This window comes from Ceratotherium simum, chromosome 16 (genome assembly GCF_057802395.1).
Source record: "Ceratotherium simum simum isolate JZ-2026a chromosome 16, ASM5780239v1, whole genome shotgun sequence".
Lineage (NCBI taxonomy): Eukaryota > Metazoa > Chordata > Mammalia > Perissodactyla > Rhinocerotidae > Ceratotherium > Ceratotherium simum.
Window position 1 is genome coordinate 14,408,788 of NC_141915.1, and position 23,055 is coordinate 14,431,842.

Sequence of the window (23,055 nt, forward strand, 5' to 3'; positions counted from 1 at the left end):
TCTATTATTTCTTGAAATAGATTCTCTGCCCCTTTGTCTCGCTCTTCTCCTTCCGGGACACCTATAACACGGATGTTAGTGTGCTTGATGTTGTCCCAGAGGTCCCTTAGACTGTCCTCAGTCTTTTTAATTCTTTTCTCTTTTACCTGTTCACCTTGGGTAATTTCTTCTAGTCTTTCTTCCAGCTCACAGATCCGTTCTTCTGTATCCTCTACTCTGCTTTTGAGTCCCTCTAATGAATTTTTCATTTCCAGTATTGTATTCTTCATTTCTGATTGGTTCTTTTTTATATCTTCCATTTCTTTGTTGACATTCTCACTGAGTTCATCTATTCTTCTCCCCAGATCAGTGAGCATCCTTAACACTCTTAGTTTGAACTCTCTGTCAGGTAGGTTGCTCATTTCTGTTTCACTTAGTTCCTTTTCTGGGGTTTCGTCTTGTTCCCTTACTTGGAATGTATTCTTTTGCCTCCTCATTTTGCCTCTTTCCCTGTGCTTGTGTCTACGTATTAGGTAGGTCAGCTACGACTCCTGCTCTTGGATAGGTGACCTTATGTAAGTGATGCCTTAGGAGTCTTCCAGGGTGCTTCCTTCAGTTCTCAATGTTCCAGGGGTGGCCCCTATGTGGGCTATGTGTGTCCCTCTATTGTGGCCTGTTAGCTCTCCCTATAGGTGCCCAGGGAGGCTGAGTTATGCTCCTGGCCAGCTGTTGTAATGCTCAGCTGCTTGTAGTTATTGTGGGCCCTTCAGTCTCTTTATCAGGTGTGGGGAGCCCCAGCACAGTTGGCTGTAAGTTCTAATACCACGTTTATGTTGCAGTATTTCTTTTAATTGAGTAGGCCCCCGGCGTGGCAGGTTGTTAGGCTCAGGGCCTTACAATTGCTGTAAGCCTCTAGCCTATTAGGTCTCTTGTCAGCTCTCTGAGGATTGCAGCTGGGTGGGGCTGGCCTCAGGCACAGGAGCACCCAATTGTTTCAGGCTTTGGAAGGTGGGGCAAACCTCCTATGTGGGTCTTTGAGAAGCACAAGTCTTCTGCAGCTGACAAGCCCTGTTGCCCACAGGTCCACACACACAGTCAACACAGTCCTGCCCCGTGTGAGCGCCCCGACCTCCCCAAGCGGACCCAGTCTCTCCACGGCGGGAGCCCCACACACTCCGCCACCGCCTCACACTCTCCACCCGCTCCTTGTGCACACCCTGCCCCGCTCAAGTCGGTTCAGTTGCCAGGCTGCAGAGAATCCGGTCACCAATCTATGCAGGCCCACAAGTTGCCTGAGGACTTGTTGTTGGTTGGGGCCAGTCTCTAGGGTGGGCTGCCTGCCCTGGCTGAGCTGGATTAAATCGGTGCTCTAGCGGGTGGAGCAGACCCTGGGCTAGCAGGCCTCAGGGAGAACTGCAATGGCGTCTGTGTCAGCACGCTCACACCAGGCCACAACAATGGCCGCCGCCAATGTCCCAGTCCCTGGAGAGGTCTCACCCCTCACCGAGATGCGCTCAGGGCCTATTAGGTGAGTCTCTTGTCACCAAAGCACTGTGCACCTTTCTTTCTGGTGATTTTAGGATGCTTTCTGAAATGGGTGAGTTTGTGCGCGGGCCCTTTAAGAGCCAGTTTTAGTTTCTTTGTGAACCGGGTTTTCTGGGGGTACTCCCCAGTGCTTTAGTACCAGGCAAAGTCAGATATTATGCCGCTGGTCTCGATTGTGCTGGGTCCACAAAATGCCCACAGCGGGGGCGCTCCCCGGCTCAGGGCCCCACGCCTCCAGGGAGGCTGCGTACCTGTGAGCTGCTCCCGGCGGCCGTGAACCTGGCGGCTTGTGAAGGCGGCGTTTTTCCTCTCCAGAGGGGAGTCTCTGCCTCTTCCACCTCAGTTAGGATTGTCCGTTGTTGCAGGAGTTCCTCTTATCCAGTTTTCAGTTCTGTCTCAGGGGTAATTTTTCCACGAGTAGTTGTAAATTGGCTGTGTCCACGGGAGGAGGTGAATTCAGAGTCTGCCTACGCCCCCATCTTGACCTGCAGGATAGTTTTTCAGGTTTGGTAACCCTTCTTTTCTCCACCTCTCAGCCTCCCAAGATTTCTCCACATTCTAGAAATATTTTGATTAATGTTCACCAGTTGTAATCTTTTATTACTGATAGCATTTATAATATTACTATATAATGTATTCCTACAATGTTGTATAATTTCAACATAATGACAGCTCTTGGAGTAGGTTTTAACGTAAGGGTTCTGAGCCTTTGCTTTATTTTAGAATTACCTCAGAGCTTTAAAATCTTTGCAGAGGCTTAGTCTCAGAGATTGTGATTAAATTTATCTGAGGTGGCCCAGTAATCTTTATTTTTAAAAGGATTATATATCCTTGCTACTCACTGTGTCATCCATGGACCACAGCATGGGCATTACCTGCATGCTGCTTAAAATGTAGAAGCTGGAATACTGAATCAGAATGAGTACTTTTCAGAACTCCCAGGTGATTTAGAAGTTTTATAAGTTTTAGAAGCGCTGCCCTATGTGATTCTTATGTGCAGTCCAGGCTGAGCACTACTGACTTAATGGGTGAAGAAGATGAGAGGCTCATTGCATCATCAGTGGCAGCATCTGCAAGTGTTGTCTCTGGTTTGTGATCCCCAGTCAATGCTCATGACACAAGAGTCAGATCCCACTCATTTACCAGGAAAGCAAATTCTCTGAAACCAGGTGTATGACTTTCCCTAGATATTGCTTCCCATTCTAATGCCAGTACATAAAGTGCGAGTATAAAATCTGTTAATGTGGCTGGATCAAACAGCTTCAAGGGATAAAAATCCCAGCATCTGGACTCAGTATGTTTGTAAGGAGCATTTGTCAGCTTTGAGGCACACTGAGGTGTATTGGTCAGGGCTCCCCAGAGAAAAAGAACCAATAGGAAATTATGTCTATGTCTATATATATATACATCTATCTATCTATCTATCTATCTATCATCTATCTATCTATCTTTCTATTATCTATATCATCTGTATTAGCGAAAAGAGTAGTATGTCTGAGGTACCCTAATATTTTAATGGGTACAAAATTACATCCACATATTCTGTAATAAAATATCAAATTTAGTGTTAAATGGTTGAGGCTAGTGAGTTCTTGTTCTTGGAGGATTTAGTAGGAGTAGTGATTCTAACTTACAAGTAGTTTTGCTGCCTTGAAAATTGGAGGATGGCTTTTCTCAGCCTGAAGCACAGCCAATAAATATCTATGAAACATCAGCTACATCCAGGTACCATGCTGGGTGCTAATAGTGCTGCAGTTGTGAGGGAGACACGGCCTTTCCTGCATGGCCTTTACAATTTGGTAGGAAAAACCACTATAAACAAATAATCCCAATGGGTTTGAGTGCTATGGGACAAGCACAGGATGCTGTGGAAACATAGCAGCAGGTTGTCACCTGGTCTGGGGTAAGAGAGAAAGTTTAGCTGAGTAGGTGACATGTACCATACCTGAAGGATAAGTAGGGGCAAGCCAGGTGAAGAGGGAGCAGAGGGAAGAAGATGCTAGGCAAGAGAACAGCAAGTATGAAAAACTGGAGGCAAGGTTGTTACTTTTAAGTCCAGCATTTCTGGCAAGGGGAGTGTGAGTGCCTTTGTGGGGCCAGATGAAGCTATGGAGATAGGCAAGGGTCATGAAGCACCTTTTGAAAGGAATTTGGCCTTGAAAGGAATTTTGCCTGTATCTTACGGGCAATGAGAATCCGGGAAAACTTGAAGGAGAACGATGATCAGATTTTCTAGTTACAATGCCACAGTGTAAATGAAGGATATTGAAGGAATGGGTTCAAGTATGGAAACAGGGAGATGAATTAAGAGACTGTTTCAATAGTATGGGCAAGTATGATGTTAGCCTGATCTGGGGTATTGACAGTGGAGAGAAACGGTGGGTGAATGAGAAAGAGAATTAAGTGGCTGAATTTGTAGGATTTGTTGACAGATTGATGTTGATGATGAGAGACAGGAGGAATGAAAGAAACACTCAGGTTTTTGAGTGGAGCACCTGGATCCCTTTTACTAGGATATGGGAAACTAGAGTGAGATCATGTTTTTCTTTTGGGGTCTTTTGAGCTGAAAATAGTCATGCAAGGGAAGATAATCATTAAGCAACTGGGTATACAGTTTTATAGGTTACAGAGACCTCTACAACTGAATTTTAAAAGGTAAACAAAGCCATTCAAGTAGATGGGTTTTTCTTGGTGGTATGTGTAGAATTATAAGAGAATGGTGTTTAGAAAAAAGTCCTTAGGAGCATCAACATGTAAGATATTGGCAAGGCAGGAGTCAATTACAGTTACTGAGGATGTCTGGCCAGGTAGGTATGAAGAAAACTGATACATTTTTTTTGTCCAAGAAGCTAGTGGATAACAGTATTTTAGAAAGTATGGAATATTGTTCCTTGTTAAAGAGAAGTGAAGAAAACAAGTCGTTTCCAATCATAGAGATTCTGATTATAGAGATTTGGAGTACAGAGATTGTAATTATTTTGATGAGGGTGATATGAAGTATTTTTGCAGAATATCTAACATACCATGTATTATAGAAATGTGTTCATTTTTAAATTCAGGTATTGATGGACACTATTATTTCCCCCTAAAGATCCTGGAGACGGAGCATGACAGGAAGGAATCAAACCATCATCTCATAGTTTCTCCTGCTGGGACTGCCCATCGAGTTAGAGCAGCAAAACCTGTTCTATGCCTTGTTCCTGGCCGTGTATCTTACTACTGTCCTGGGGAACCTCCTCCTCATCGTCCTCATTTGCCAGGACTCCCACCTCCACATGGCCATGTATTTGTTTCTCAGCAATTTGTCCTTCTCTGACCTCTGTTTTTCCTCTGTCACCATGCCCAAGTTGCTGCAGAACACGCAGAGACAAGTAGTGTCAATCCCCTATGCTAGCTGCCTGACCCAAATATACTTCTACATGTTTTTTGGGGATCTGGAGAGCTTCCTTCTTGTGGCCATGGCCTATGACTGCTACGTGGCCATCTGCTTCCCCCTGCACTACACCACCATCATGAGCCCCAAGCTGTGTCTCTCCCTGGTGGTGCTGTCCTGGGTGCTGACCACGTTCCATGCCACGTTACACACCCTGCTCATGGCCAGATTGTGTTTTTGTGCCGACAACGTGACCCCCCACTTTTTCTGTGCTATATCTGCTCTGCTGAAGCTGTCCTGCTCTGACACTCAAGTTAATGAGTTGGTGATATTTATAATGGGAGAACTCATTCTAGTCGTCCCATTCCTACTCATCATCCTGTCCTATGCATGAATTGTCTCCTCCATTTTCAAGTTTCCTTCTGCTAGGGGTGTCCACAAGGCTTTCTCTACCTGTGGCTCCCACCTTTCTGTGGTGTCGCTGTTCTGTGGGACAGTTATTGGTCTCTATTTATGCCCATCAACTAGTAATTCTACTGTTAACGAGATTGTCTTGGCTATGATGTACACTGTGGTAACCCCCATGTTGAACCCCTTCATCTATAGCCTGAGGAACAGAGACATGAAGAGAGCCCTGGGAAGAGTCTTTTGTGAAAAGAAAATTCTCTTCTCTCTCTGATGGTAAAGCTTGGGATTTTTACATAATTTTAGCCAGCATATATATTGATATTAATATTGGGATATTGACTCAGACTTCTTTTTTTTTCCACTGTGCAATTTTCTGTTAAATAACATACTAACTAATTGTCCAATAATTAAAGGTGTTGATGTGAAGGTATGTTGTTGGACTTGGAAAAGGGATCTTGGGGACATGCTAACAAGGTCTTCCTCTCTGTTATTCCTAGGTGACCTGGAAGAAGCATCATTTAAAAACTTTTAATTGATCTTTGTCTCCAGGTTTTTTTTTTTTGGTGAGGATTAGCCCTGAGCTAACATCTGTTGCCAATCCTCCTCTTTTTGCTGAGGAAGATTGGCCCTTGGCTACCATCTGTGCCCATCTTCCTCTACTTTATATGTGGGACGTCTGCCACAGCATGGCTTGATAAGCAGTGTGTAGGTCCGTGCCTGGGATCCAAACCCATGAACCCCGGGCCACCGAAGTGGAGCATGCGAACTTAACTACTAAACCCCTGTCTCCTGTTTTTAAAAAACTAATTTATCATGTCTTATTTTTTTTTTAACCCAAACTCTGCTTTAAATAATACTCTGTCCTCCCTGGTCAATACTGACTGAAACTCATACATCTCATTCCCCTCTTACCTCTGCTAAACTGGACTTTTCATTTTTGAATACAGATTTTTACTTACCCCTTCTTAAGCAAGGGCTCACAGCATTCTGTCTCTTAGCCTTTTCTCCTCTGATTTGTTTTCATGTCTACATTTTATTTCTGACCTGACCTGAACCTCACGTGAATTTTCTATCTCCTTTGCTACAATGGTTTAGTTTGTCTTTACCTGGGAGATAATTCATACCTGGTGCCCTAAAAGGTCCTCCCTCAGGTATGGGAACGGAAGCCAGAGTCTGGTTAACAACTTCACTCTTTAAGGATGTCTCTCTCCTGCTTAATGTTTAGAATTTATCAACCAATTTTACATCCATGATCTTCTTCTACTCTTGTGATGATTCCACAAAGGAATCTTATCAGCATTTTAAAGACTAAAAGGTGTGAAATTTTATGACTTGCCAAGGTCCAAGAGTGTGTCAGCACTGAGCTTAAGATCTCATATTACCTGATTTTAGGGTTTCTTCTTCTCATTTCCCTCCTCCTCAGAAATAAGAGGAGTAGCCATTGAATTTTCAGTCTTAGCTCCACGTATGGTGTTGTCTAGGTTTCCAACCTTGGTCCATTTGTTTTCTTATTGTCTCCCCTAGGGATGGCATCTAAACCCATTGTTTTAATACTCTCATATATCTGCTTACCTCCACATCTCTATCTGAAGTACAGATGCTTCTTCAGTTTCCAGTTTTAATTTTCATCTTCATAGTAGACATCTCTACTTGATGCTCCTTGAGCGCGTCAATCTTTCCATGCAAAAACTGAACTGTTTATATTTTTCCTAAGTCTGCTCTTTGTTTATAATCCATTTCTTTTTTACCTTTATTGAGGTATAATGTGCAAAAAATTGCGTACATTTATTGTATACATCTTGATGAGTTTGGACATATACATAATCTGTGAACACATCACCACAACCAAGGTACTAAATATATCCATCACCTTCAATAATTTCCTGCATTTTTCTTTTTTTGTAAGAACACTTAACATCAGATCTATCTTCTTAACATGTTTTAGAGCGCACCATAGTATATTATTAATTGTAGATACTATGTTGTACAGCAGATCTTTAGTACTTACTCATCTTACATAACAGAAACTTAATACCCATTGAAAATCAATTCTCAATTTCCCCCTCCTTTGGCCCCTGACAACCACCATTCCATTCTCTCCTTCTATGAGTATGACCATTGTAGATAACTCATATGTAAACTCATGATTCTAAAACAGAATCATGCAGTATTTGTCCTTCTGGGACTAGGTTATTTCACTTAGCACGATATACTCAAAGTTCATCCACGTTGCCATAAATATCAAGATTTCTTTCTTTTTTTAAGGCTGAATGATATTCCATTGTATGCATATACCACATTTTCTTTATCCATTCATCTGTTGATGGACGTTTGGATTTTGTCCATATTTTGGCTCTTGTGAGTAATGTTTCAATGAACAAGGGAGTGCAGATATCTCTTTGAGATCGTGATTTCATTTCCTTTGCAATATACTCAGAATTGGGATTCCTCGATCATATAGTAGTTCTATTTTTAATTTTTGGAGGAGCCTCCATACTGTTTTGCACAGTGGCTGTATTAGTCTACATTCCCACCAGCAGTGTATAAGGGTTCCCTTTTCTCCACATCCTCTCCAATATTTATCTTATTTTTCTTTTTTTAAAAATACTATCCATCTAACAGGTGTGAGATGATGTTCTGTTGTGGTTTTTATCTGCATTTCTCTAATGATTAGTGATGTTGAGCAACTTTGTCATATACCTGGTGGCCAGTCATATGTCTTCTTTGGAGAACGGACTTTTCAAGAGCTTTTCTCATTTTTAAATTGGGCTATTTGTTTTTCTGCTATTGAGCTGCAGGAGAATCTTATATATTTTGGATATTAACCCCTCATCAGAATTATGGTTTGCAAATATTTTCTCCCATTCCATATGATGTGTTTTCCCTCTGTTGATTGTTTCCTTTGCTATGCAGAAGCTGTTAAGTTTGATGTGGCATGAAAAAGAATAAAATACTTCAGAATAAACTTAACCAAGAAGTGAAAAACTTGTATACTGAAAGCCATAAAACACTGATGAAAGAATTTAAAGCAGATACAAATAAATGGAGAGACATCCCAGATTCACAGATTAGAAGAATTACAATTGTTAAAGTGTTCATATTCCCAGAGTGATCTACAGATTCATTGCAATTCCTGTCAAAATCCCATTTCCACTTTTTTTTTTTTACAGAACTAGAAAAAACAATCCTAAAATTCATATGGGACCATATCAGACCCTGCAAAACCAAAGTAATCTTGAGCAGGAAGAACAAAGCAGGAGGCATCACATTTCCTGATTTCAAAATATATTACAAAGCTACAGTAATTAAAACAGTAAGGTACTGGCATAAAGATAGACCTAGAGACCAATGGAATGAAATAGATAACCCAGAAATAAATCTATGTATGTATGATCAACTGATCTTTGACCAGGGTGCCAAGAACATGCAATGGGAAAAAGATAGTCTCTTCAGCAAATGGTTCTGGGAAACTGGATATCCATAAGAAAAAGAATGAAAGTGGACCTTTATGTCACCCCACACACAAAATCAACTCAAAATAGAGTAAGGATTTAAACATGAGACCTGAAACTGTAAAACTCTTTGAAGAAAATATATAGAGAAAACATCTTGACATTGGTCTTGGCAATGATTTCCTGGATTTGAGACCAAAACATGGGCAACAAAACCAAACATAGACAAGTGGGACTACATCAAAATATATTCCATTTCTTGATTCACATTACCTTTTATTTAGTTACCTAAGGAACTGTTTGTGTATGTGTGTGTCTGTGTGCATATGTATATATGTATTTACAAAAAAGGATTATTATTCATATAGATTTTCTTTTTCCATATAGTATTATGTTTCCTGATTTATTTTAATAGTCTCCACGTGTTACTTAAGGTAGAGTAGTTGCTATAAGAGATAAACCCTGAAATCTCAGGTGTGTGATACAATGAGTGATTTTCTTGCTCTTGTAAAATCCAGTTGACATTGGGATGTAGGAGGTATTGTGTTTCATGCCATCAGGCTAATGGAGGCTCTGACATCTTCAACATATGGTTTCCATAGTCACTTCTGATGTTGAAATTCAGTTGGATGAATACAATTGGTAGAGGGCCACTTGGACGAGTTTTATGTACCAGGCCTAGAAGTGAAATACATCGCTTTGATCTCCATTTTATTCTCCAGAACTCAGCCACATAGCTCGACTTAGATGCAAGGTGCAGGGCAGGGGCGGTGGGCAGAAGTGGTGAGAAATTATTTCTTCACAGACTACTCTATTCAAATCTGTACTATAGAATTCAGGAGCATGAACTCTTGATATACACTTAGCTGTCTTGGCCACACTAACTCAGGGAAGTTGCATGAAGTAACTATAAATTCTAGAAAGAGGGCTAAGTGTGACTAAACTTCACATTAGCTAAGAGTACATTTAGCTAAGAGGCCATAAAATCTATTCTTGAAATTGAAATACATACATTTAAAATTTTTATTTTGAAATAATTATAGACTCCTCGTAAGTTTAAAAAATAGTACAGAGAGGTAATTTGTACCTCACCCAGGTTCCTCCAACGGTAACATTATATAACTAGAATACATGAGCAAAACCAGGAAGTTGATATTGGCACATTACAGTGAACTGGACCATGGACCTTACTTGGATTCCACCAGTTTTTGCATGTACTCTTATTTTTTTTATGTCTTTGTGTATAGTTTGTGATATTTTATTACATGTATGGACTCTCATAACCACCACCAAAATCAAGTTTCAGAACTGTTGCCTCATCACAAAGGATCTCTGTGTGTTACACTTTCATAGTCCAAACTGGAAGATGTTTTGAGAGTAAAAGTGGTCTAATAATGGGCATAAGCTGGGACTGTATAGGGTGAACTGGTATGTATGGTCATCTGGAATTTAGCTTATATTTATGTAATCATAGGTGTTCAAAAAACAACAGGTGAGACAGTGAGAGAGGGAGAGGAAATGAATGGGTGAATTATGAGTGTCTCACATGTTGTGCAGGAATTTAGCGTTTACAGGTAACTTTTTTTTCTTTTGTGCCACAGGCCTCAAAATGTAGGCACATGTTTCATCGGTGCTGTGCTAAAGAAGTATTAGCTGTTTCAAGAATGAAAGAAAAACTGGCTGCATTTGACTTATTGATAGACTATATGTAATTACATAATGGGGCCTCTTGCTAGGGGATTTTCAAAGTAATTGTGAATATGTGAAGTTTTTACCCAGCATGCTACCTTTAGAATCTAAACCACACCTGGGCCATAACTCAATTCTGCTATGTCTGGCTGATTCCTTTAAGACAGGGCCCGATCTTTTGCTCTCCCCATGTCGTCCTTGCCCTTCACACACCTCTTCCTACAGGGTGTAGGAAGTTTGTGTACATGTAGGATAAATGAGCTGTTAAGTACATTTTATTGAAAGTAGGCAGTAGATTCTTCATGTAAGTAGGGTTGGAGTTGAGAAAGCTTGATAAGACCAAGAAAGGAAGGAATGGGGATATGCTCAGTGTATGACAAGACTGGGCACTGCATAAAGTGTCTCCTTGTGTATATTGAGGGTAGAGTCTGATAAACCTGGTGTAACAAGCGTAGACATGACTCAGTCTCCTTGTTTATGCCTCTAACATATACATTCCATGCTTTGAATTTCCCTCTAAGCACTGCTTTTGATAAATTGCCTTTTCATTATCTTTAATTCAAAATATTTTAAAATTTCTTTTGAGATTTCTTCTTTGACCCATGTGTTATTTAGAAGTGTTGTTTAATGGCCAAGTCTTTTGGGATTTTTCTAGCTATCTTTACATTGTTGATTTCTAGTTTAATTCCATTATGGTCTGAGAGCAGACATTGTAGGTTTATTCTTTACATCTATTATGGTGTGTTTTGTGGGAAGAATGTGGTGTACCTTGGTGAATATTCCACGTGAACTTGAGAATAATGTGCATTCTGCTGTTGTTGGATGAAGTGGTCCGTAGATGTCCATTATATCCAGTTGATTGACAGTGTTGTTGAGTTCAATTATGTTCTTACGGATTTTCTGCCTGCTGGATCTGTCTATTTGTGAGAGAGGGGTGTGGAAGTCTCCAACTATAATAGTGGATTCGTTTATTCCTCTTACCCTTCTAATGTTGTCTTTCTTGGTCTCTGTGGTCCTTGGGTGTACTTCAGCCTCACCCCTATGTGCTGGTATTTTCACAGTGGTGTTTGGTCTGTGGATAGTTACAGTTGGTCTTCTTGTGAGGGAATCAAAGTTTGGAATGATCTATTTTGCCATCTTGATGACATCACTCCACAAATATTTTCTTGCAATTTGACCTGGCATTCACTCTTAATGGTATATTTTGATGACAGAATTTAAAAAATTTTAAATGTAGTCCTTTCTAACAATCTTTCTCTCCCTGTTTTTTTTTTTTTTTTTTTTTTGGTGAGGAAGATTAGCCCTGAGCTAACATCAAATGCCAATCCTTCTCTTTTTGCTGAGGATTATTGGCCCTGGGCTAACATCTGTGCCCATCTTCCTCTACTTTATATGTGGGACACCTGCCACAGCATGGGTTGATAAGTGTTGCGTAGATCTGCGCCCAGCATCCGAACCTGTAAACCCCGGGACACTGAAGTGTAGCACACGAACTTAACCACTATACCACCAGGCTGACCCCTAACAATCTTTCTCTTTATAGCTAGTGTTTTTAATGACTGTAAAATGAAATCTTTCTTTTCTCCAAGGTCTCGATGATATTCTTTGTTGTCCTCTGGAAGATTTGGTGTTCTATTCTATTCTGTTTTCAAAATCTTTCACATTTATATGTACAATGTGCCTGGAAATAATTTTTGTATTTGGTATGAAGTAGGCATATCCCAAATAATTTGAAAGTAGGCAGTACATTTCTAAATAACCCATGAGTCAAATAGGAAATCACAAGGAAAATTAGAAAATATTTTGAGTTAAAATGAAAACACAGCATATCAAAGCTAGTATGATGGAGCTAAAGCAGTGCTGAAAGGAAAACCTATAGCATTAAATGCTTGTATTACAAAAGAAACAAGGTTCCAGATCACTGATCTAAGCTTCCAACTTAAGAACATAGGAAAAGAGGAGCAAATTAAAGCACAAGAAAGAAAAGAAATAATGAAAAGAGCAAAAATCAATGAAATCGAGAAGAATAAAGTGAAGCATAAGAATCATTGAAATCAGAAGTTGGCTCTTTGAAAAAACAAGCGAAATAGAAAAACTTTTAGTCAGAATGAGTAAGAGGAGAAAAAAGAGAAAAAAGACAAAATAAAATATCCGGAAAAAATTTAGGTTATCACTACAGACCCCTACAGATATTAAAAGAATAATAATGGAATATTATGAACAATTCTATGCCCATAAATGCTACAGTTTAGATAAAATGGACAAATTCATTGCAAGACACAACTTACAAAGCTCACTCACAAAAAACAGATAACTTGAATAGTAGTTTTTATTACGATACTGAATTTGTAGGTAAAACCTTCTGACAAAGAAAACTCCCCAACCATATGGCTTTACTCGTTAATTATATGAAGCACTTCAGGAAGAAATAATACTAATTCTATGCTAACTCTTCCAGCATATGGAAGAGGAAGAAATACTTTCTAACTTTTTAAATGAGGCTCTGATACCTATACCAGATAAAGTATTATAGAAAACTACAGACCAATAGCCCACATGAACATAGACAGTAAAATCCTCAAAAATACAAACAAATGAAATCTAACAGTACTGTATGTGAAAACGATAATACATCAATATCAAGTGGAGCTAATTACGGGAATGAGAAGCTGTTACAATATTCACAAACCAATAAATCTAAATATTCATATCAACAAATAAAGGAAAAAACCCATATGATTAAAAAACATGGTGTGAGACTTCAGAGAAACCGTCTAATTAAAGCTATATTTCCAACTATAGTTTTGTGGGCATATGTATTATCACATTGCCCCCAATTGCCCGTTGTTATTAAAAAGGGAAATTTAGCTGGAAAAAAAAAAGACATCTCAATAGGTGCAGACAAAGCCTTTGACAAAAATTTGAGCGTTACTTTAACCAACTTGTGATTAAAACTCTCAGTAAACTGGGAATAGAAGGAAACTTCCCCAACCTGATGGAAGGGCAACTTTTAAAAAACTGTAGCTAACATCGTACTTAATGGTGAAGGATTGAATGCTTTTTCCCTAAGATCAGGAACAAAGTAAGAATGTTTGCTCGCACCACTCTTATTTAACATTTTACTGGAAGTCCTAGGCAGTGGAAAAGGGCAAGAGAAAGAAATACGAAGTATACAGATCGGAAAGTAAGAAATTAAACAGTCTCCCTTCATAGACAACATGATTGTCTATGTAGAAAATCCCAAAGAACATTAAAAAAGTTTCTAGAATCAATAAGCGAGTTTAAAAGGTCATAGGAAATAAGGTCAATATATTAAAAAGTTGTTAGTCTGCATATAAATATAAAAATACTAACATATTAAAAATTATATTTATATCAACTAGCAATAAACATGTGGAAAGTGTAAAAACATTTTGGAGTAACATTTACAATAGCACAAACCATTAATTAGGTATAAATCTTACACGATATATGCAATATTTATATCTCAAAAATCAAAAGACATTGATTAAAGAAATCATAGATATCTAAAGAAATAGATAGATATAAGATGTTCATGAATTGGGAGAGTCAACATCTGAAACTGATCTAGAGATTCAACACAATTCCAATCAAAATTCCAACGGGATTTTTTTTTTGGTACAAATGACAATCTGATTGTAAAATTTATATGTACAGGCAAGAAACTAAAAAAGCAAAATTGATTTTGGAAACAAAGAACAAAGTAGGAGGACTCACATTCCTTGTTTTCCAGACTTACTATGAAGTTAAAATAATCAAGAAATTGTGGTATTAGAGAAGAGACAGAAATATAGATCAGTGTAGAGAATATAGAATAGCATACAGAGTCTAAAAATAGATCCACTCATGCATTGTCCATTGATCATTGACAAAGAGGTAAAGACAATTCAGTGGAAAAAGTCTTTTCAATCATTGGTGCTAGAAAAATTGGATTTCCCTATAAAAAATATAAAAGAACCTCAACGTATACATAGAGATTATATACTCATAATATCTATAACAATTCACTTGAAATGGGTCAGACACCTAAATATTTGTATGAGTATTGATAAAGTTCCCCATGACTTCATGTTTTGTGGAGTCAGAGAAGTCCCAGAGCAGGAAGCAAGGAGCATGGGGAGCAGGACTGAGGTGAGGTACTGTCAGGTTGCGTCTACTAAAGCTAGTTGAAGTCAGGGTAGAGCTGGTTACAGCAGCTGTGGCTGGAAAAAGAGATGAGGCTGAGAGAATTGAAAATGGTGCACAAGAAGTGTCTCATATAGTTCTCAAGGGAGGAGTCCTTCTATCAGGGGATGTAACAATGGATTCATTGAATTGAAAGTTGAGCCTACCACCTGGACATTTTGTGGTTCTTATGTGAACTGATATACAAAGAGCAGGGTTGCCATTCTTCCTGGGGTGGTGATATTCATTGCCAATGGAAAACTGGGTTGCTCTGCTCCACTAGAGCGGAGAGGAGCATGTCTGAAATTCTGGGGAATTCTTTGAGTTCCACTTAGTATTTTTATGTCCAATAATAAATGTTAATGAAAACTATAACAGCCAATAAAGGCAAGACCACTGAGGATGCAGATTCCTTAGGAATGAGACTTGCATTATCACTATGTAAAGAACCCCATCCAGCTCAGATGATGACCAAAGAGAACAAGGAATGTGTAGTGAAAGAAAGAGTTATAAATGTCAACTATAGCTTTCTGATCAATGGCAGTGTAAGGAAGAGCTGGAGTCTAGGAGTTAATCTGACAATATGGAGAGTAGTAGAGATGATGGTGGTGGTGGGGTGCTATTAAGGTTTTCCTAGAAGGTAAGGAACTAGAAAAACCTCAATGGGATTCTAATTGGGTTTCCTTTTCTGTCTTGGCTTGAGGAAGAATTGAACATGATCTGGGAGAGTTTATCTTTTCTCTTTATCCAGTAAGTGTCTACGTATCTGCATATAGTTGGGTCATAGAGATCTAATCCTTGTTAGCTCTTGGATATGTTGATGGGGAATTGAGTTGTAGTGATAGATTCTTCCAGCCTGGGAATCTTTCCAAAATATGTTTCTTTAGTGGCACTTAGTTAAAGACCACTGATGGCTTCTTTTTGCTTACAAGATAAAGCCTCCCTCACGCATACTCACAGTTTGGACCCTGCTTGTTTTTATGGCTTCTTCAGCCATCTTCCTTTACTTCACAAAATGTAGGCTCCAGCCCTACAGGACTACTGTCCATTCCCTAAACAGGCAGTGATTAAACATCTATACATGTGCTTCTCTCCATCCCCATCTTCCCCCAAAGTATAGTCAGGTGTGGTCAGTGACTAATCAGTCACTGCCCCAGGACTCTGAGAGCATTTGTTCTAGAGATGTCCTGGGTAATTACTTTGTCTTTAATGCATTCCACTAGGATCTAGGCTCCTCTGGGATCCAGGGCGCCCTAGAACCAGGGATGTGTAGAATGGGATTGTGAGAAGGGATGTTACAGACACAGGTGATGACTTAGTCGTCACTTTATTCACTTAGTGAATAAAGGAGAGTCAAAGCTCGGATCAGGCTCCTGGAGCCACCCTGAGATACACAGGGTAAGTCAGTTAGAGGGTGAACGGGCTGGTCCCTTATGATCATTCCAACCTGAGGGTCTTGCTTTCCCAGGTTATATGATGTTCTGCAGGATAGGTTTTCAGATATGGTAACCTCTTCTTCGCCACCTCTTTGCTTCCCAAGATTTCTCCACATTCTAGAAATATTTTGATTAATTTTCAACAGTTACAATCATTTTATTAATGATAGCATGCATAAATATGATTATGCAATGTATTCCCACAATGTTGTATAATTTCAACATAATGACAGCTTTTGCGGTAGGCTTTAATGTAATCGTTCTGAGCCTTTGCTTTATTTTAGAATCACCTCAGAGCTTTAAAAACTTTGCACAGGCCTATTCTCAGAGATTGTGATTAAATTTCTCTGAGGGAGCCCAATCTTTTTTTAAAATGCATTATATATCCTTGCTGCTCACTGTGTCTTCCACGGACTGCAGCAAGGGCATTACCTGTGTGCTGATTTAAATATAGAAGAGGGAATACTGAATCAGAATCAGTATTTTACCAGAACTCCCGGGTGATTTGCATGGACGTTAAATTTTGGAAGCACTGCCCTAGGTGCTTCTTACGTGCAGTCCAGGCTGAGCACTAGTGACTTAATGGGTGAAGAAGATGAAAGGCTCATTGCATCATCAGTGGCAGCATCTGCAAGTGTTATCTCTTGTTTGTGATCCCCAGTCACGCTCTTGACACAAGAGATGAGTCCCATTCATTTACCAGGAAAGCAAAATTCTGAAAGACCAGGTGTATGATTTTCCCTAGATGTTTCTTCCCACTCTAATGCCAGTATATAATGTCCAAATGTAAAAACTGTTAATGTGGCTGGATCAAACAGCATCAAGGGGTGAAAATCCCAGCAGTTGGACTCAGTTATGTCTGTAATGAAGAAGCTTCCAACATCTCTTAATGCTTCTCCTCTACTTTCTTTGTCAGCTTTGAGGCACACTGAGGTGTATTAATCAGGGTTCCCCAGAGAAACAGAACCAATGGGAAATTTTGTCTATATCTATGTCTATATCTATATCTATCTATATACATATATATTTATTATCTATATCATCTGTATTAGTGAAAAGAATAATGTATCTGAGGTACTCTAACATTTTCCACAGGTACAAAATTGCATCCATAAATTCTGTGATAAAGTGTCAAATTTAGCGCTAAGTGGTTGAGCCCAGTGAGTTCTTGTTATGGGAGGATATTATAGGAGTAGTGATTCTAACTTAAAAGGAGTTTTGCTGCCTTCAAGTTGGACGAATGTGTGTCTCAGCCTGAAGCACAGCTAATAAATATTTCTGCAACATCAGCTACATCCAGGTGCTGTGCCAGGTACTAATAGTGCTGCAGTTATGAGGCAGAAAGGACCCTTCCTGCATGGAGTTTGCAATCTGTTAGGGAACATAGCTACAAACAATAATCCCAATGGCATTGAGTGCTATTGGCACAAACACAGGATGCTGTGGAATCATAGCAGTGGTTTCTCGGGTCACAGGAGACAGGGAAGGTTTAGCTGAGTAAGTGACATGTACTATACCTGAAGGATAAGTAGTGGGAAGCCAGGTGAAGAGGGAGCAGAGGGAAGAAGATGATAGGCAGGAGGAATAGCAGGTGCAAAAAACTAGAGGCAAGATTGTTACATTTAAGTCCAGTATTGTTGGAGAGTGGAATGTGAGTGTCATTGTGGAGCCCGATAAACATGGGAGGTAGGGCAGGGTCGGGTCATGAAGCACCTTTTGAAAGGAATTTTGCCTTGAAAGGAATTTCACCTTCATCTTAAGAGCAATGAGATTCCATGAAAACTTTAAAGAGAACTATGATCAGATTTTCATCTTAGAATGCTCTAATGTGAGAAAGGATATTGAGAGAGAAGTGTTCAAGCAAGGAAACAGGGAGATGAATTATGAGGTTGTTCCAGTAGTACAGACAAGATACGAGGTCAACCTGATCTAGGGTAGTGACGGTAGAGATAATGAGTGGATGAATGAGAAAGAGAATTAATCTATAGGACTTGTTGACAATATTGGATGTTGATGATGAGAGAAAGGAGAGAATAAAAGAAAACACTGAGGTTTTTGACTGGAAAACCTGAATCTCTTTTACTGAGATATTGGAAACTAAAGGAGGTGGGGATGGGAGAGGGGTATGGGGAGATCATGAGTTTATTTGGAGCTGAAAATGCCTGTGATACTTTCAAGGGAATATAATCATAAGCAACTGAGTATACAGTTTTATAGGTTAGAGAGACATCTGCACCTTAACTTTAAAAGGTAATAAAAGCCATTCAAGTAAATGGGTTTTTCTTGGTAGTATATGCAGAATTATGCGAACAGTGTTTAGGAAAAAGCCCTGAGGAATATCAACATGTAACATATTGACAAAGCAGGAGTCAATTACAGTTACTGAGGATGTCTGGCCAGGCAGGTACGAGGAAAACATGCATTTTGTGTCTCAGAAGCTAATGGATACGAGTATTTTAGAAAGGATGGAATATTGTTACCTGTTAGAGAAGTGAAGAAAACAAGTCACTCCTGATCATAGAGATTCTGATTATAGAGATTCAGAGTATGGAGATTGTGGTTATTGTGATGAGAATGATATAAAGTACTTTTGCAGATCTTCTAACAGACCGTGTATCATAGAAATGTGTTCATTTTTAAATTCAGGTTTTAATGGACACTATTATTACTTCCAAAAGATCGTGGAGACGGAGCATGACAGGAAGGAATCAAACCGTCATCTCAGAGTTTCTCCTGCTGGGACTGCCCATCGAGTCAGAGCAGCAAAACCTGTTCTATGCCTTGTTTCTGGCCATGTATCTTACCACCATCCTGGGGAACCTCCTCATCATCGCCCTCATTCAGCTGGACTCCCACCTCCACACACCCATGTATTTGTTTCTCAGCAATTTGTCCTTCTCTGACTTCTGTTTTTCCTCTGTCACCATGCCCAAGTTGCTGCAGAACATGCAGAGCCAAGTCCCATCCATCCCCTATGCTGGCTGCCTGGCCCAAATATACTTCTTCCTGTTTTTCGGAGACCTGGAGAGCTTCCTCCTTGTGGCCATGGCCTATGACCGCTATGTGGCCATCTGCTTCCCCCTGCGCTACACCACCATCATGAGCCCCAAGCTGTGTCTCTCCCTGGTGGTGCTGTCCTGGGTGCTGACCACGTTCCATGCCATGTTACACACCCTGCTCATGGCCAGACTGTGTTTTTGTGCAGACAATGTGATCCCCCACTTTTTCTGTGATATGTCTGCTCTGCTGAAGCTGTCCTGCTCTGACACTCGAGTTAACGAATTGGTGATATTTTTCATAGGAGGGATCATTGTCGTCCTCCCATTCCTACTCATCATCCTGTCCTATGCACGAATTGTGTTCTCCATCCTCAATTTTCCTTCTGGTAGGAACATCTGGAAGGCCTTCTCCACCTGTGGTTCCCACTTCTCTGTGGTGTCGCTGTTCTATGGGACAGTTATTGGTCTCTATTTATGCCCATCAACTAGTAATTCTGCTGTTAACGAGATTGTCATGGCTATGATGTACACTGTGGTGACCCCCATGTTGAACCCCTTCATCTACAGCCTGAGGAACAGAGACATGAAAGGAGCCCTGGGAAGAGTCTTTTGCAAAAAGAAAATTCTCTTCTCTCTCTGATGGTAAAGCTTGGGATTTCTTGCATAATTTTATCCATTAGATAAATTGATATTAATATTGTGATATTGACCCTGACTTTTTTTTTTTTTTTACCATGCAACTATCTGTTAAAATGATATACTAAATGATTGTCCAATAAGTAAAAGAGTTGAGGTCCAGGTATGTTGTTGAACTCCGAAAGGGGATTTTGGTGACTTGCTAGTAAGGCCTTCTCTTTGTTATTCCTAAGTGACCCTAAAGAGGATTCATTTTAAAAACTTTCAATTGATCTTTGTCTCCAGTTGTTGAAAAGCTAATTTATCGTGTGATATATTTTTTTAACCCAAGATCTGCTTTAAATAGTACTGTCCTCCCTGGACAATACTGACTAAATATAAATCATCTCACTCCTCTGCTTACCTCTGCTAAACTGCACTGTTCATTATTGAGTACAGATTTTTACTTACCTCTTCTTGAATAAGGGCTCACAGCATTCTGTCCCTTAGCCTTCTCTCCTCTGATTTATTTTCATGTCTACATTGTCTTTTTGACCTGAGCTGAACCTAAAGTGAACTTTGTATCTCCTTTGCTACAATGGTTTAGTTTGTCTTTACCTGGGAGCTAACTCATACCTGGTGCCCTAAAAGTTACTCTCTCAGGTATGGGGAAGGAAGCCAGAGTCTGGTTAACAACCTCACTCTTTAAGGATGTCTCTCTCCTGCTTAATATTTTAGAATATTTAATATTTAAAATAACGTTTAAAATATTTTCACTTTAATATTTAAAATAATTTATTCAGAATTTATTCTACTATTGTGATGATTCCACTTAGGAAGCTTATCACCATTTTAAAGATTGAAAAATGTGAAATTTGATGATTTGCCAAGATCCAAGAGTGGGTCAGTACTGAGCTTAAGATCTCAGACTCTCTGATTTTAGGATTTTTTCCTTCTCATTTCCCTCCACCTCAGAAATAAGGGAAGCAGCCACTGATATTTCAAACTTAGCTCCACATATGGCATTGTCTAGGTTTCCACCCTTGGTCCATTTGTTTCCTTATTGTCTCCTCTAAGTGATGGCATCTAAACCCATTGTTTTGTTCCTTTCATATTTCTGCTTACCTCCCTTCTCTATCTGTGGTATAGACCTTTCTCCAGTTCCAAATTTTAATTTGCACCTTATAGTAGTGTCTCCACTTGATGCTCCTTGAGCACTTCCATCTTTCCATGCAAAAATTGAACTGTTTATATTTTTCTCAAGTCTGCTCTTCATTTATATCCCATTTCTTTTTTAGCTTTATTGAGGTATAATTGATATGCAAAAGATTGCATACAATTAATGTATATGTGTTGATGAGTTTGGACATATGCGTAATCCACGAACACATGACCACAACCAAGGTACTAAATATATCCATCACCTTCAATAATTTCTTCTGTTTTTTTTCTTTTTCTTTTTTGTAAGAACACTTATCATGAGATCTATCTTCTTAACATGGTTTAGAGTGCACCGTAGTATATTATTAATCGTAGGTACTATGTTGTACAGTAGGTCTTTAGTATCTACTCATCTTACATAATGGAAACTTTATACCCATTGAAAATCAATTCTCAATTTTCCCCTGCCTTTGGCCCCTGACAACCACCATTCCATTCTCTCCTTCTATGAGTGTGACTATTTTAGATAACTCCTATCTAAAATGGAATCATGCAGTATTTGTCCTTCTGTGAGTGGGTTATTTCACTCAGCATGATGTCCTCTAGGTTCATGCATGTTGTCATAAATGTCAAGATTTTGTTCTTTTTTTAAAGACTGAATGATATTCCATTGTATGCATATACCACATTTTCTTTATCCATTCATCTCTTGATGGACATTTGGATTGTGTCTGTATCTTGGCTCTTGTGAGTAATGTGGCATTGAGCATGGGAGTGCAGGTATCTCTTTGAGATCTTGATTTCATTTCCTTTGGGATATACCCAGAATTGGGATTGATTGATCATACAGTAGTTCTATTTTTAATTTTTGGAGAAGCCTCCATACTGTTTTCCATAGTGGCTGCATCATTCCACATTCCCACCCACAGTGTATAAGGGTTCCTTTTTCTCCACATCCCCTCCAACACTTATCTTTCTTTTTTGGATACTATCCATCCTAACAGGTGTGAGGTGGTATCTCATTGTGGTTTTGATCTGCATTTCTGTGAGGATTAGTGATGTTGAGCACCTTTTTCATATACCTAGTGGCCAGTTGTATGTCTTCTTTAGAGAAAGGTCTTTTGAAGTCCTTTGCCCATTTTTTTTTTTGAGGAAAATTGACCCTGAGCTAACACCTGTTGCCAGTCTTCCTCTTTTTTTTTTCTTTTTTCTCCCCAAAGCCCCAGTATGTAGTTGTATATCCTAGTTGTACATCCTTCTAGTTCTATATGGGACACCGCCTTAGCATGGCTTGATGAGCAGTGTGTTTGTCCAGGATCCCAACCAGTGAACCCTGAGCCACTAAAGAGGAGTGGGCAAACTAAACTGCTATGCCACTGGACTGGCCCCTATTTTTGCCCACTTTTTAACTGTGCTATTTGTTTTTTTGCTGTTGAGTTATAGGAGAATCTTGTATATTTTAGATATTAAGCCCTCATCAGAATGACAATTTGCAAATATTTTCTCCCATTCCATAGGATGCCTTTTCACTCTGTTGATTGCTTCCTTTGCTGTGCAGATGCTGTAAGGTTTGATGTAGCATCAAAAAGAATAAAATACTTAGGAATAAACTTAATCAAGAGGTGAAAGACTTGCATACAGAAAACTATAAAACACTGATGAAAGAGTATGAAGTAGACACAAATAAATGGAAAGATACCCCAGAGTCATGGATTGGAAGAATTAAAGTAGTTAAAATGTCCATATTCCCAGAGTGATCTACAGATTCACAGAACTCTATATCAGAATCCCAATTACACTTTCTTTTTTTACAGAACTAGAAAAAACAATCCTAAAATGCTTACGGAAACACATCAGGCTCCACAAAGCCAAAGTGATCATTTTTGCTTTTACCGAGGTAACATTGATTTACAATATTGTATAAATTTCAGGTGTACATCATTATATTTTGATTTCTGTGTAGATTACATCATGTTCACCACCCAAAGACTAGTTATCATCCATCACCATACACATGTGCAAATCACCCCTTTCACCCTTCTCCATCCCACCTTCCCCTCTGGTAACCACAAATCCAATCTCTGTCTTACTGTGTGTGTTTGTTGTTGTTTTTGTCTTCTATTTATGACTGAGATCATACAGTATTTGACTTTCTCCTTCTGATTTATTTTGCTTAGCTTCATACCCTCAAGGTCCAACTGTGTTGTTGCAAA

General features: G+C 39.3%; 1 protein-coding gene and 1 pseudogene across 1 annotated transcript; both read left to right on the plus strand.

Annotated features, from left to right (window-relative positions):
* The first annotated feature begins 4,631 nt into the window (after window positions 1–4,631).
* On the plus strand, window positions 4,632–5,576 carry LOC101393563 (olfactory receptor 1468-like; annotated as a pseudogene).
* A 13,182-nt stretch (window positions 5,577–18,758) lies between these two features.
* On the plus strand, window positions 18,759–19,706 carry LOC101393817 (olfactory receptor-like protein DTMT). The gene has a single exon (XM_004433281.3). It carries the CDS (start codon window positions 18,762–18,764, stop codon window positions 19,704–19,706), a length of 945 nt encoding a protein of 314 aa, XP_004433338.2. The 5' UTR covers window positions 18,759–18,761.
* The last annotated feature ends 3,349 nt before the right edge of the window (window positions 19,707–23,055 follow it).

Excerpts from the sequence above, each read along its gene's own strand:
- LOC101393817 (XM_004433281.3), top strand. The coding sequence starts at position 18,762 with ATGACAGGAAGGAATCAAACCGTCATCTCAGAGTTTCTCCTGCTGGGA.